The sequence below is a fragment of the Crassostrea angulata genome, chromosome 2 (genome assembly GCF_025612915.1).
Source record: "Crassostrea angulata isolate pt1a10 chromosome 2, ASM2561291v2, whole genome shotgun sequence".
Lineage (NCBI taxonomy): Eukaryota > Metazoa > Mollusca > Bivalvia > Ostreida > Ostreidae > Magallana > Magallana angulata.
Window position 1 is genome coordinate 54,155,238 of NC_069112.1, and position 13,281 is coordinate 54,168,518.

The 13,281-nt window shown below is 31.7% G+C and overlaps 2 protein-coding genes across 2 annotated transcripts in view; one reads left to right on the plus strand and one right to left on the minus strand.

Annotated features, from left to right (window-relative positions):
- LOC128174503 (uncharacterized) overlaps window positions 1–7,459 on the plus strand; it is a 38,727-nt gene extending 31,268 nt beyond the window's left edge. Inside the window, exons 33-42 of the mRNA XM_052840044.1 lie at window positions 16–164; window positions 627–762; window positions 1,876–2,022; window positions 2,630–2,723; window positions 2,894–2,967; window positions 3,203–3,337; window positions 3,709–3,828; window positions 4,016–4,161; window positions 4,426–4,561; window positions 5,400–7,459. Coding sequence (XP_052696004.1) covers window positions 16–164; window positions 627–762; window positions 1,876–2,022; window positions 2,630–2,723; window positions 2,894–2,967; window positions 3,203–3,337; window positions 3,709–3,828; window positions 4,016–4,161; window positions 4,426–4,561; window positions 5,400–5,477 — 1,215 coding nt within the window. The 3' untranslated portion in view covers window positions 5,478–7,459. The remainder of the gene's footprint in view (window positions 1–15; window positions 165–626; window positions 763–1,875; window positions 2,023–2,629; window positions 2,724–2,893; window positions 2,968–3,202; window positions 3,338–3,708; window positions 3,829–4,015; window positions 4,162–4,425; window positions 4,562–5,399) is intronic.
- Window positions 7,451–13,073, minus strand: LOC128170560 (U6 snRNA-associated Sm-like protein LSm7). Its single transcript, XM_052836346.1, has 4 exons — window positions 12,983–13,073; window positions 12,728–12,833; window positions 10,530–10,601; window positions 7,451–9,346 (listed from the first exon to the last, which is right to left on the minus strand). Exons 1-4 carry the CDS (start codon window positions 13,007–13,009, stop codon window positions 9,210–9,212), a joined length of 342 nt encoding a protein of 113 aa, XP_052692306.1. The 5' UTR covers window positions 13,010–13,073; the 3' UTR covers window positions 7,451–9,209.
- Window positions 13,074–13,281: the final 208 nt, after the last annotated feature.

Consider the following 13,281-nt stretch of genomic DNA (forward strand, 5'->3'; position numbering starts at 1 on the left):
GAGTATACTCTTAAGCTTAAGAACACACGTGTAGTAACACAATATCACTACACTGCCTGGCCGGATCACGGAGTTCCAGAGCCGCTGGGTTTGCTATCATTCCATAGCCACGTCATGAATACATCAGCCAACAATAGTCAAGGTCCCACAACCGTACATTGCAGGTAAACAAAACTATTACTAAAAACCAACAAGGCTTTCTTTCAAATAAACATGCGCAAACTTAGTTGAGGCCGGTGGGGGGGGGGGGGGGTATCTGCCACTGGCCACTGGAAAATTCATGTAACATGTAATTCCTATGGTAAAATTTAAATAAAAAATATCCATAGCCTTTGGATCACTATGTAAGGTATGTAAACTATATACACAGGGTGAAGCTCTGCCATTTAGTCAAATATAGGTTTGACTGAAATGTAGCTAAACAGTGACTGAATGACATAGGAATAATGTAATTTAGTCAACTTTTTAGACCTTCTAATTAACATTCAGTTGACTGAATGGCAGTGCTTTGGTTTGTAATGCTTGACGTTATAAATCATAAGTATCAACGATATATATGATTATGAATAATCCATAAGCGGACTGCTACTTGCTTTTGCCCTTTTTAATATACTTTTTTTACTTAGCGCTGGTGTAGGACGAACGGGGACCTACATTGCTTTGGACGCCCTGTTTCAGATGGGCAAGGGAAAGGGAATAGTAAACGTGGCTGAATTTGTAGCGAAAATGAGACAGAACAGAGTTTCTATGGTGCAAACATACGTAAGTCTGGAATTTAATCAAGTTAAATTGTATCTTAGATATTTTTTAGGGGTACTGCATTTTGTTGTATTTTTTAAGTTTCATCTCAAACTCATTGTTTCGTATCAGATTTGATTTGTTAATGAAATTGTCTGTTAAGGTAATTAAGTATGCATGTACATGTAGAAGTAGGGGAGACGGAGGTTATTAAATATACATGTAGAAGACGGAGAATCAGATACAAAAATGTGCTAAATGTAAAAAAAAAATTGTTTCTATCTGTTTGAGCACGTGATAAATTCAAGTACTTATTTTCAGTGTTGTACGCAAATGATAATTTATAACATATTCCAATATAGCTGCAGGACTGTAGCTCCCGGTCTGAAAAAATTCGGATGGACGACCTGGGAGCTACAGTGCCTCCCATAGTAAAAAACTGCAATTTACGGCGCACAAAAAATTGCGCTAGTTTTGGACTTATTAACCTTATTTTCACACAAATTCTGTAAAAATAATTAGAACCATTAAATTCTTCAGCAAATTTACTACTCCTATCGTCACTTTACTTGCCTCAGACTTTCTCTTAAACATGATAACCGACCTCTGAAAATGAAGTATGTTAATTTACGTCGAGATCGAGAGTCGCCATTTTTAAATGTAAACAAACTTGCACCACTTTAATTTACAGGGCTGGGGATGTTGTTTAAAAGAATATCAGAGGCAAGTGAAGTGACAATATCTTTAGTAAATTGTCCGAGGAATTTTTTGGGATTAAATATTAGTACAGAATGTGATCGAGAATGAGATTAATCAGTCAAAACCTAGCGCACTTTTTTGTGCGCCGTAAATTGCAGTTTTTTACTATGGGATGCACTGTAGCTTCCAGGTCGTCCATCCGAATTTTTTCAGACCGGGAGCTACAGTCCTGCAGCGAATTCCAATATAGTCCTTTATGATCAAATGTTATTGATTTACTAAACAAAATACACAGATTTCTTGAAATGTTTCAAAACAACTGAACAGAGGTTAGTGTTAGTCCCCGCCTAGTGAAAGATACTGATTAATATACTCATATAACTAATGAAGGGTTGTTACACTGACTACACTGATGTATATACATTTCTTTTTATTCAGGAACAATACATCACTATTTTTCTTGCTTTAAACGAAATTTTTAAAGCACCCATTAAGGCGGACAGTATGGCGGAATTTTCTAGTAAAGCAAATAAAGCGGGAACGAATATTCCAGCCAATCAAAATCCAGCTCGCAAAGAATTCCAGGTTTGTTAGACACTTGTATGATGCAAACTATGTTCAAAACTATACTTTGTTTACCCGTCATGTTAAATGAAGTCTAGTTTTAAATTAATAGGATTCATAAACAAATAATATGATTGAAATAATGTTAAACAAATAATCCCAGTTGCATGAGCAATGCTTTGAGTTGTTCTCAAACAGAACAATACAGAATTGAACACAGTTGACACCTGTTCATGCTTGATTAACTCTTTTCTATTCTGTAAATATATTGATGACCAAAATAAAATCAACTTATCCTATCTAAGTTCAGTTACATGCATCTTTGACAGTTTAAACTTCTGAAAATTAGTTATAGAAATTTCATGAATTCGCTAACGCTAACAGTGTTCATAAATTAAAAAAAAAACAGTAATAACAAATAATGCGTAAAATTGTATCATACAGTTTTAGATCTATCGCAAGATTAAGTGTGGTGTTTGAAGGGAAGCATTAAAAAATTCTTTGTAAATGGATTTTGTAAACATCAAATGGAGGTTTTAGTACTAAAATACCATGTAAAGAGAATGTTGTAACGATTGTACCTTATGTGATGATATTGTAGTTATATTCATCTTCAATTACTTTTCAGCTTCTGTCAAAAATTCGGCCAAATTATACAAAGGATGACTACAAATTTGCCATGAATTCTATAGCAGACAAGCAGGGTGGTGAAATTCTGCCTCGTAAGTACGAGTTTCTCAGATAAGGTACTAAGTTTTATTAATAATCATGAAACTGCAACGTTGTCATTGTTCAGATGAAAAATGGTTTAAGATTCCCTTCTAATTGTTAATGTTCGTGTTTTCATGTAGATTGATGAACCAATTGTTTCGTGTAATTTGTTCATTTACAGTTGACAAATACAGTCTGCATCTGTCCACTGGTATTCCAAAACGAGGCAGTTACATCAATGCTATTACCGTGTCGGTAAAGTGTTCAAAACATTCTTATCAGAATTACATCTGTTACTTTTATTTTTTAAAAACATTCTCATCCGGGTTTAGTAATTTTGTCATTTTACCAGTAGAAAATAGCATATTTGTTCTTTTTATCTGTGGTTGAGTGTTAATGTCAAAAGTCAAATTTATAAAACTATAGTTTACATATTGTTGTTCATGTACCTTGATTGCTTCACTGACATTACCATGAACTCTGCTTGTAGTCATTTACCAACTCACAGGGTTTTATTGTGACGAAATATCCAGCACCAGAGGACGCTGTAGACCTTTTGCGCTTGCTAAATGACCATGAATCAGATACAGTCGTTTCTCTGCAACCACTGCGATACATAGAATCGGTATATTTTATAGCTATGTAAAGTTATGTTTTAAAAAGCATACTCCTGCGATTTAAACTCTTTTCAATGAGGTTAAATTCTACAAAACTACATAACATGGTTTATATTATTTTATTTGTTGGTTTTCACTTTTTTTTGTTGCATTCACAGATGTGTAAATGTTTAGATGAAAATTGAAATAGATAAACATGTACTAATAAATGTCATTTTCATGGTATTAAAGCCACTGGGTTTTTTTGTTTTTGTTTTTTTTTTTTTTGAAATTTCGTATTTTTTTTTTTTATGTATTGCTCCCATCAAAAAAACAAAAGATCATAAGTGCATAAAATGTGACACGTGGCTTATTTCTTTAATTTTTGTTTTTGTTTTAGAGTCATGCATGGTTCCCTGCAGTATCTTCTTCCCTGAGGATTCCACCATACTCTGTTACTCATCAATCAAAATCACATACTGATATCACCTCTCACGTGATCCAAATACATAAAGAGGGAGTATGTATGAAGAGCGTATTTAATGTCCATTTATTTTAGCAATTTGAGTGTAAAAGCAAAATTGTAATAAGATTTTTTTTTCAAATTCTTTTGTTTCATCAATGACAGTGATAAATATCTATTTATTAACAGTAATGAACAAAATATTCAAAATGAAAAGACAGTCATGATTCTTACAATTTTTAAGGATGAAGATCATACTGTGACGGTTATTGAACCAGATGCTGAAATACATTGTTCAGGAAAGTCCTCTGTTGACACGTCCCAGCTTCGGAGTCTTGTTTCGGCAGTTCTTAATTTAGAAACCAAAAACCCAATTACCATTTTAAGCAGGTAAAACATGATGCAAAGCCATTGTGATAAGATCTAACTTCTTTTTGCTTCATTCCCATATCCCTGTGGAGCATTCACTGAAATAGTTTTTTAATGAAATCTATTGTCCTTTATTTTCGAAATAGGCATTTTTGAAAGATGTTTTCTTTTAGCCCAGGCAAATTAGGATTGTGTTAATTCTAAAACATTTCACATATCATAAGATGATGACACACTTTCTCTCTCTCTCTCTATCTCTCTCATAAGTTTTCTTTTCATTACCAGTGACGGTGCCTCCCTTTGCGGATTGTTTGTCGCCGTCCATAACGTCATCCAACAGATGAACATGGATGACAGAGTGGACGTATTCACCGCCGTCAGACAGCTGCAGATCAGACGACCGGAGTTTTGTGCCAAATTTGTAAGTTTTCTTTCAAAAGGTGTCCAACATGTATTTGGAATGGGTAAGAGAGGGTATGTTGCAACATTTTTTTTATCAGTTTAAAAGTCAAATGGGTGGGTTTGGGAAAGGAAAAATGATTATGTTTCTCCACCTTGTAAGTCGGGTAAATGTGTGTTTTGTAAAGTGAATAATAACTTCTCCTGGGGGAAGGTTGTCGTTTGGGGGAGATTACTCCAGATTTGAACGTCAGTGATTGGTGTGATCAGAAAGAAAGTAAGAAGGACTAGTCTTGTTTTGTAAGGGAATAAATAAATTGTGCTTGGGAAGGGGGAATGTATAATCCAAATTTCCAAGCCAAGGATTGGTATGTGGCAGATGGGGGCTCCAAACTTTTTTAAGTCAATGAACGTTTTTCTGAGAAAGGGGAGAAAAATGCTACAGAATTGATAGTCAGAGAAGGTGGACGTTTGATTTACGTGTGGGTGACAACGAGGATACTAGAACGTCCGATAATATAATACTCTCTGTATATTAGAAAAGGGATCGGGTGTGTTATTACAAGAATTAAATGAAAAAAAAATTACAAAGTATTACAGTAATGTAATCATTTGGCTTTCTTATAAATGGTACAAATCAATGATTTGGAAACATCATATTTTGCATTTTAACGTATATATTATTTTCAAATCAATATACATTCTTTTCAAACATCTATACCTTGATAGTTTTTCAAAATTATCCACAATCGTAGCTTACTAAGAATTTGATTCTAGCATATCAATATGCATGTGACGTCTAGTATTTCCCAAATTCGTTTCCCTTTTCACTTCTTATTATATTTTTTTCCCTTTCACAGGAGGAATACGAGATGATATACCGTACTGTTTTGGACTACAACCAAAATGAATCGGAAAGCATATATTGTAACCAATAAGAGATATGTCACTATAGCAGCATATATTGTACCCGGGGAGGTACATTTCAATATAACAGTATGTCCCCCCTTAAACCACGAAAAAGATTTTAAGATGGAAGCAGCCGCTACCAAATGTACATGTATCTCTATACTTCCATATAACTTTATTTTTTTTTTCAAAATATAAATAATAAAAAAGATGTTGAAAAAAAATATTTAAAATAATGAAAGTGTCAGTATAGTTAAAATTAATTTTCAAATTCAAACGCATTTTTTTTTTTGTTAAAATTTACAATTTCACCGTTATTTAGGAAAGGATATATCATATTTCTCATTTAATTTCAATGTAGAAAGGTGAAGATTTGTAAAGAATTGAGTAATAATGATAATTGTTTAAGAGAAGCAATGATAAAGCATTTTTTTAAATGCTAAATTGTGTAGAAAGACATAAAAAATTGGAAACACGCCATCATGATGTCAGTATTTAGGTGTTGTAGTCTCTTACTTCCATTTTAACAAAGTAATGGAGGTGAGGTGGGTGGGGGCACGGATCTCATACCGCAGTATTATGTATGATAATGATAAATCAGTTGTTCATTATGTATGATATCTGAGCTACCAAAAGTCATCAATGCAATGAATATGCAATGGAAATTTATACACACTTCCGACTTTGTATTCAAATTATAGATCAATTTTTTGTCAAGCTATAAACGTTTTTATTATAATGATATTCTCATTGGAAGGTTTTTTTTCTACAGATTCACTATTTTTACATTTTTGTTCTACTTGCCAATTGTTATAGTCATTTTTTTTTTATTTCAATAAAATTTTGTTTTTGTTTCATGTACAGATTATTTTAAAATCAACTCTATTTCTTGCACTGGGTATTTTTCTTACGTTGATGTACATGTATGTACATTTAACATTAAATTTATAATGATCATGTTATGTAGACTAAATATTGTTTCTTTTAATAATCAGAAATTCAACTGGATTTTAATGCCGGTACAAATATATTTATGTTAATTTCAATACATGATTTATGATCAGATAACTTGGATGATGTTAACGAAATAGTTTTATAGGAATTATTTTTAGGGGGTGTATAGGGGGGGGGGGGGGGTATTACTCGATGATATCCAAACAATTTTTAACAAACTATAAACGTTTTTATTATAACAATGTTCTCATTTGATGTGGGTTTTTTTTTTTTACAGATTCACCATTTTTATATTTTTGTTCTACTTGCTAATAGTTATAGCAATATTTTTTTATTTCATTGTTTTCGTTTCATGTACAGATTATTATAAATTCAACTCTATTTGTTGAACTGGGTATTTTATCTTGAGTTAATATATTAAATTCATAATGCTCATACTATGTAGACTTGACTTTTTTTATGTTCTTACATTAAATATCTGAAGTTTGTCGAAATAATTGTTAAAGGGTACCTGCAGCCAAATATCTCGAAAACTACTTATGCGATCGCTGTAAAATTTTCAGGATAATGTTTTTATACATAGATCTTCATTATATCAAAAATTGACCGGCACTGCAGGTACCCTTTAAAATAAATAAATTGTCTATAATGTTTTTGTTCAATACATAGCTGTGCATGTTTGGTTTCTTTTTTTAATTTCAATTTTGAATAATAAAACTTTATTACTTTCAATTATCGGAAATTCAACTGGATTTTATTGCAGGTACAGATAATTATGTTAATTTCAATATAGGATTTATGATCAGATAACTTTGATAATGTTAACGAGATAGTTTTATAGGAATTATTTTTAGGGGTAGGGTGATTACTCAATATCTGAACATTTTGAAAATACTAGTACCCCGCAGAAAAATCCAGTAATGTGCTGCATATATGTTTTTTGTTTATATATACTAGTATATTTTTAATTTTCATTTTTTAGTTTTGTTCAATGGAATTTTCTTTTTATGAACACTGTCTTATTTACTGACAAAAGTAAAAAGGGAAATAAAATGGATCTTGTTTTATTTATTACGTCGAAATGAAATACAGTACAACAAATATTGGTACGTGAAAAAAATGGCAAATTTTGTTTCGCATTCTTAACACATGTAGTTCATTATTTTAATATTTATACATGATTAAAATTTCTCTCTAACACCTTTAAGAATATAGCAAAATTTTATAAGTTCAATTTTAAAAGGATTTTTAAAAATTAAAATAACCCTTTTTTAAATGGGAGATAAAGGAATATCGATTTGGTTGAAAGGTATTCAACAACATTTAAGTCGTATTCTACCTCATTACTGCCACAATGGACCACCTCTCCCATTTTTCCATCTTGATTAGGCATGTTGTTGTTTGTGCGAGAAAACACTGAAAAGTTTGATAGAGTGTTAATATAACAAAGTTCTTGAATACCTATCGATGAAAAGTGATAGTTACATCACCACAGACAATCAAAGACAACTAAATTTAGTTTCCACATTTAATTTAATATGCTTTACAATTATATTTTCCCCTAAAATACAGTTATAATTGTCCAATTTATGACATAAAATAAACGTGTTCTAGGAACCTAATGAGCTAAGAGAGGAGAAAAAGGTATATTACATGTGTTATACCTCCAACAAACAAACATTTGCTCAAAACAATAGTTGGTTGCAAGAAAACAAGGTCTTTCCTGTTAACAAGCAGACATTTTAACTTTTTTGTTAATTGATCAGCTGCTAAATGTTGTCTCGTGTGCCATCAAATCTATTGTGCCATATAATGACCAAAATGACCCATTGCTAAAATAATTTTAATAAATATATATTTCCCTTCAAATTAGAAACCTTCATAGTACATGTACCAAGTTATTAAGGTGGTATGGGACACTTTCACGTTGTGACGTACTATTCATCGAAAATAAACAACAAAACCATGTGTAATTTTACAAATAGTTTCTTTTCCCATAATTGTCACCTAACAGATAAGCACAGTGGGTTAGAGGTTTCACTACGAATCTGAAAGTCATGAGTTCGATTCCCCCTGGGCATTTTAAAATTTTTAACCTTTTCAAAAAATCTTAAAACATTTTGTTTAGTGCAATATTGTAAAATTTGAAAATTCTAAACCGGAGAAAGTACTTAAATAATAATGTACTTTAATTAACATTAATATTGACAAATGTCCCATACCACCTCAAAATCAAATAGTCCCAACTTGACGGGTGTGGAAACCAAGAAAAGATGACATATATGTAACATCAATGTAACATTAGTACTATCTGTTTGTTGATTTTGTGAGAATTATCTTTTGCCTGTACTTTTTTCAACATACGTAAAGCACTGTGAAAACAATGAGTATAGATAAGAAGAGACAATGCGCACCAACTAAATTCATACAAATTACACAGTCATAATGTAAAGTGTTACATTGATGGACAAAAAAAAAAATAGTGAATAATTTGGGCGCGTGTATTTGGCCTTCATATAGAAACCGATTTTATCACTGTGTGATCTGAAAACCTTTTACTCTTTTATGCTGTGTCTTGAAAAAATGAAAAAAAAAATAACCTGACAAAATAACCTTTTTCTTACTGTACATGTATGTCTCCCAACAGCATAGAATGAAAGAAAAGTTAACTTTATGACAAGTGTTTGATGACAATATTAACACTTCAAAGTAATTTTTCACGATGTCATCATCTCAACGTTTGCTGCCAAGATTGTACAAAACTGAAAACAACTTGTCCTTGAACTCCTTTTACTTTCACTTTCCCATCACTCTTGTTGAACGAAAGGGTTGGCAATGGCTTCCATTCCGTCGGCTGGACAGATAAGAACTACAGAGGTTCCTCTACATACAACCAATCCCAGAGTTCTTGTGTCCTCAGTCAGTTTGTATGGATCGTCTGGATCTGGAAAAAAAAGATTTAGAAGATAGAATTTGAAGCAACAAATTCCAGAAGTCCTGGTCCTTAATTAGATTATGTGGGTCCAGTGGATCTGATAAAATTGAAAACTTGTAACCAACAAAATCCCTAATTTCATTGATTCTCTGTCAGTTTATATGGAACAAAAAAAAGAGGACAGAAATTCTATTCAACAAATCCCAGAATTTATTGCTCCTTTGTCCATTTACACTTGTTGTCTGGATCTGGCTCTGGGGCCATAAAACTTAGAGGAGCTCACACTTGATCTCAGTCTCACTTTACAACTATATGTTCCATTGGTAAAAGTGAGACTGAGATCAAACATGAGCTTGTCTAAGTTGAATAGCCCGGGGGCCTGGAAACAGTCAAATCTCATGTAAAATTCTTAAAATCACAATCTAAGTTTTCAGTCTCAGTTCGTACATTTTTACAAGGACTATTCTGATCTGAGGAAAAAAATATCGATAATAACAAAGAATACACATGCAAATGTAATACGATACATGCACAATAATTTGATCCAAATTTAGAAAAACAGGGGAAGTACCAAAATTATTTTTTTTTTTATCACCAAACTTTGGTATAGATCATCTAGATCTTAAGATTAGGCAAGAAGTGAAATAGATTTAAATGGAGAACAAATGTCAAGTTGTGAATTTTGATCAATTAGTGTATTTAATATTCTGCTGAATTTGAGAGTTTGTACAAGGTATCAAAGTTTCCATTTATGGTTTTATGGGTTTTTTATGTTTGTAGGCAATTCTTAAAGAAAACCAAAGATAGAGCATAATTATTGTATAAACAATTCAAATATATGTGAGAGAGAAAGAGAGACCCAGAGAGAGAGAGAGAGAGAGAGAGAGAGAGAGAGAGAGAGAGAGAGATCTTATGTTTAAATTAAGGCAAGTCATTAAAGTTTAACTTTGTTATTCACGAGTAAGAAATTCTTGATAAGACCATTGACGACCATTCAATGTAGCAGGTAAGACCATTTTTCATATTATTTGGGTTTGTTTTTATCATAACCAGACAATAAATTGTCTACAAGTAAAAAGAAATATTAAGTTGTTTTTTTTTCACATAAGTCGAAATGTGAGCTGTTAATCGATATAAACACAATTTAAGCCAAACAAATTGCAAGTGACAAAATCAATGGTTATGTACTCACCCCTGAGGTATTCTGTTGTGTCATCCAGTACCAGATTCAACAAAGGGTCATAACCCTTTAACACACCAGCAGCTGTCAAAAATAAATGAACAGGCTTAGAATACTATAAATTATAACATTCAGATTACTCTAAATTAAATAAATTCAAGATTGATTACTGAGATTTGCTTCTTTTGAAATTAAATTTTTGTGTGTTTCTGATTATCATGATTAAATTTTAAAAAAACATTCTTTATCTTTACCACCATGAAGTTATTTTATTTACAAGAAAAGGTCCATGGAAAAAAAAAATCACACAAGTTAACTTGTTCTTTAGTTAAAATCTTACGCCTAAGTAAAAAATACTAGTTTGTTTTCACTTTCCTGACCCACACTATATGTACCGTTGACTACAAAGATTTGTTTTTTAATGGAATTTTACTGAGTGACATCAATTTTCATTTTTATCTGAGGTGGAAAATATTTGACTTTGAACATAAAGGTCTCAAAAACTGTTGTTTTCTTATTAAATTAATGTAGCTCAATTTTTTTGTTTTAAAATGTCTGTACATCTCCATAAGAGCTTGAACATCAGTTTGTTCAATGCTCTCATCAATAGCATTATCTGAAGAAAAATCTGATTAAATTGTTACTTGTTTCTTGTTTCCATTTTGAAATAAATTAAAGTCACCATTTTTTGTACTTTATGAACAAACGAGTTCCCTAAAAAGCTTGACATCAACTCTACTGCATCAAACCTCCAAAAGCTAATTAGGAAAAATATACAAGCCATATAATCGTCAAATAATCAAAATTTAAGTGTAAAAAATGCAAATTTTATTCATTTAAAAAAAGTTTTAGCTGTAAAACTGAGGCTCCCAAGACTTGCAAGAATAACAATTTTAACTGTGGCAAGCAAGTTTTACTATTAATATTTGGTCAAGGACGCAGTACAGTTAAGGCGGCCAATAAAAATATGGGCAAATTTTTGTGATGAAAACACGTATACTTTAGTTAAACTGGCATGTCCTTTTTAAAATCAATAATAGTCACTCAAATGCAATATATTTCTAAAATATATATATAACAGTACAATATTTTATGTTCATAGTGGTCACGTGATATGGCAGTCGCATGGTACAAGCAGATGTATTTGTGGTTTTGAGGTCATTTAAAAAATTCAATATTGCAAGGGCATAATCATGTCAAAATTCACAACTGAATTATGAAATAATTTGATGTTATATCGTAGATTTTGAAAAACGGTGCGAACTTTTTAAGAGAAGAATATTTGTTTACTTAGTAGAAACCGTAATTTATAATGCATATGTTGAATAATTTTTAAGGTCACAGGGTTAATTTCATTAAAAAAAAATTAATTTGTAAGATTTTACAAGGATCGTAGTAGTTTTTAAGTTACATAGCATATTTCAAATTCACATGTAAAAGTTTGTCGGGATCAGGTAAGTGTATGCCCTTGCAATTAAGTGATTTATTTAGGTACTCAGATTTTAGATATATGATATTTTATACAAAACCGAGGTGGCTTCTTTATCCGATGCATACTTTTAACAAAATGAAAATAAGACTATATAGGTAGCATTCTACTAAAAATAATTTTAAACAAAATATTCATTTATACTTTTCCGTTAATGTATGACATTTATTTTTCTTCGCTATAAAACTGCACGATAGCCTTCAATGATTTAACTTAATGCGTCATTTTGAAGCATATGACGTCATATTTTGTAGTACAGCGAGAACGACATCTCGCTTATTTTTCAGTGTGTACGATATAATGGACATCAAAATTGTAAGTAATAGCATTTGTTGTTTTTAATTAAAAGATTAGTATAAGTTAATTTTACTAATAAATAGATTAATAAGTACTTTCGAGGTTTGTAATATACTGTGATGTCATAATGCACATTTCCCGTACTTTTTGTCTGAACGGAGTTTATTGACAGCCTTAACTGTGCTGCGGAGTGAGACAAAATATCAAGTTGACGTAAATCCATAACGAACTTATGCCCCATTCCCCTTATATTTCTGTCCAATTTATTTGAAATTGATTGTTCAAAGAGAAAAATTTACAGGCTTGGTCTTTAACATGGCTGCCAAGAAAAAAAAACTTAGAAGGAAAATACTTCTGTCTTCTGATCAAAAGAAAGCATCCACTGTAAACTGCTCAGTGGAAACATAATCAGGCGAGTACCAACCTTCTCTTCCACCACTAAACTTCACTCTGATCGTCTTGTCGAGGTATTTCGCAAGGTCTAAAATCGTTTCCTTCTTCTTCTTTTCCTTATCTTTGTCTCCTCCTTGCTACAAAAGGAAAGTACATATAAAGAGATGAAAGAGGGTGTCACGTTAACTATGATGAATTTTGACTACAAAGTTGTTTTAAAACATGATAGCATTAGTCAAACTGCAAAAAATAAGATAAAGTACAAAGTGTTGAGTATGAAACAAACCTGAGTTTGCTTTGGAGCCTGTGACATGCTTTTTTGTGGTATTTTTCAGAATCAAAAACGTGCCGGGAGCGTTCACTCAAACCGGAAAAAGATTTTGAAAGGAAATTGCTAAAATGGTTTGAGTAAAGTTACTCTTTCCGGTAAAATTTCGCTCAACCCGAATTTTTCCGGAAAACATTTTGCATGTTAACATATCAAACAGTTGTAATTTTGCTAGCTTGAAAATTATAAATGCATTCTTACGAGACCTATTCTAGGCAATGTTGCTACTTGATCTTTTAAAATTAATGTATGTTTAA

What these genes read in the sequence shown, in the direction of transcription:
- LOC128170560 (XM_052836346.1), bottom strand. Translation starts at nt 13,009, where the DNA reads ATGTCACAGGCTCCAAAGCAAACTCAG. An exon ending in GTTTAGTGGTGGAAGAGAAG is followed by an intron (nt 10,602 to 12,727) that starts GTTGGTACTCGC and finishes TATTTTTGACAG; the next exon opens with CTGCTGGTGTGTTAAAGGGT. An exon ending in CACAACAGAATACCTCAGGG is followed by an intron (nt 9,347 to 10,529) that starts GTGAGTACATAA and finishes TTTTTTTTCCAG; the next exon opens with ATCCAGACGATCCATACAAA.